The 2,109-nt window shown below is 42.3% G+C and overlaps 1 protein-coding gene across 1 annotated transcript in view; it reads right to left on the bottom strand.

Annotated features, from left to right (window-relative positions):
- LOC116377196 (atrial natriuretic peptide receptor 1-like) overlaps positions 1–1,709 on the bottom strand; it is a 6,033-nt gene extending 4,324 nt beyond the window's left edge. The window contains exons 1-2 of the mRNA XM_031838774.1: positions 1,349–1,709; positions 407–575 (exon numbers count right to left, since the gene is read on the bottom strand). Coding sequence (XP_031694634.1) covers positions 407–575; positions 1,349–1,493 — 314 coding nt within the window. The 5' untranslated portion in view covers positions 1,494–1,709. The remainder of the gene's footprint in view (positions 1–406; positions 576–1,348) is intronic.
- Between the last annotated feature and the right edge of the window lie 400 nt (positions 1,710–2,109).

Below are 2,109 nucleotides of genomic sequence, written 5' to 3'. Positions count from 1 at the left end.
CATCGTATCTCATCTCATCGTATCTCATCTCATCGTATCTCATCTCATCTCATCGTATCTCATCTCATCTCATCGTATCTCATCGTATCTCATCGTATCTCATCTCATCTCATCGTATCTCATCGTATCTCATCTCATCGTATCTCATCTCATCGTATCTCATCGTATCTCATCGTATCTCATCTCATCTCATCGTATCTCATCTCATCATATCTCATTACATCTTAACTTATCTTATGATGAAGCATTACTTTCATTCGATACCCACATATCTCTTAGATAGAAGTTAAAGTCCAGACCAGGTTTCACTGAGACAACGTAACACTGGAGCTCTCCGGCTCTTTCACGTTGACATGCTCCACTGGTGTCACGTGTTCTAACCTTGCCTCGTTCTCAACGCACTCACTTGTTCTGCTTGCGCAGCAGCAGGCGGATGTGGTTGAACTCCGGTCTCTCCGTTGGCTCCTCGGCCCAGCAGCGCTGCATCAGCTGACCCAGCTCAGGGCTGTGACTCTGGGGGTCGACGGTCGGTCTGAGGCAGGGCCACTCGCCCAGAACCACCCGGTCCACGATCTCTGCAGAAGGGGGGGGGGGGGGGGGTAGAGATGGTTCAGATGCTCTTACGGGGGTTTGGGGGAAGCGACCACAAATACACGGATGGGTGGTTAATAAACTGAGCGTCGAAAATGTGAAGAACAGAAGCCAAACTGAACCGAGGAGGAGAAACTTTAATGGATGAAGCTGCCAAAAGAAAGAGAACGTAGAACGTCTCCTGGACTCGAGGAGGAACTGGTTGGAACCGTTGGTTCCGTCCCGATCTCGTGAATATGATGTCTCACGACACAAACATATATACGTATATATATATATACGTATATATGTTTATATATACCCACACCTGGACTCAAAGATGAACTGTGACCCAACAACAATCACTTTTTTTGGCAATAACTCAAGAATTTGCATGTTATTTGTTACAATTACACACAAATAGGATAAAATGATAAAGTGTGATTTAGAAAAGACATGGATGTAAACTCATGTGACAGCAGACGTTATTCTAGCTACATATTATTTATTGTAAATTTCTATTTTATTTTTGTGATTCTGCTTTCTTAGTACTCTTTATCGTGATCGTTATGCGTCAAAACACCAGACAGGAAACCTCAACAGCTGTTGAGGTTTCCTAAAGGGAGTCTGGTGCTCAGAGACACTTCCACTTTAGTCCACAGGGACCAACAGAATCAACACTAACTGAAAGTTCTTTGTACTAACTTTGAAGAGAACGGTCCGTTTAAAGTGGACTTCACAGACCAAGTGTCCTCTCACCTTGTGTCCTCCGTCCTACCTTTGGGGCTGAGTGGGTACCCCTCGAGGTAAAAGGCTCCTCGGCGCAGCGCCACCTCCTGTAGGACGATGCCGAAGCTGTGGACGTCTCCTTTCTGAGTCCCCTGAAGAGGAGGAGACTCCATCCTGAGCAGCTCCGGAGCCATCCACAACCTCTCTGCAGGAGAAGAGACCGTTTATATGTACAACAGCTTATGATTATGTTGCGTAATATATTTTGCTGTTTTAATGTTTGGTAATATTTTGTGCCAGTTGTAGATGCTGCATTTTATTTATGGCAAAGTTGTTGTACAGCAGCTTAGGAGACATTTAAAGGGACTGTTCACCCAAAAATCTAAAATATACATTTTGTATAAATTATATACAATTTTTTGTAATTTTTTACAATTACAATTAAAAAGTCAACACGAATGTATCTTTCCAGAAAAAGATTAAATTATATCTTATGTAATCTACTTTTAAAAGCTTCTAGCATCGTATTATTCTGCAGATCCACAAAGAACGGTCTTTGTATAAACTACGTAATGTTTTGTCCCCAAAAAAAATGTATTTGAAAATGATATCAACTTCATCTTTTTATGTAAATAAAGCAAAACTAGTAAAAGGAAGTAAGACGTAAACAGGCTGAACCGTAACGTTAGATAGCTCAGGGATGCTAGGTGAGCTAGCATTGTCGAGTAAAAACCAGACGTCAACCTTCGGTAATAAAAGTGTTAATGCTGCATTCTCTCTAGTGTCCACCAGGGGGCGACTCCTCTGGTT

Source organism: Anarrhichthys ocellatus, unplaced genomic scaffold (genome assembly GCF_004355925.1).
Source record: "Anarrhichthys ocellatus isolate YVR2014 unplaced genomic scaffold, GSC_Weel_1.0 scaffold1003, whole genome shotgun sequence".
NCBI lineage: Eukaryota > Metazoa > Chordata > Actinopteri > Perciformes > Anarhichadidae > Anarrhichthys > Anarrhichthys ocellatus.
Note: the sequence above shows the minus strand (reverse complement) of the source record. Positions and strands in the feature narration are given on the sequence as shown.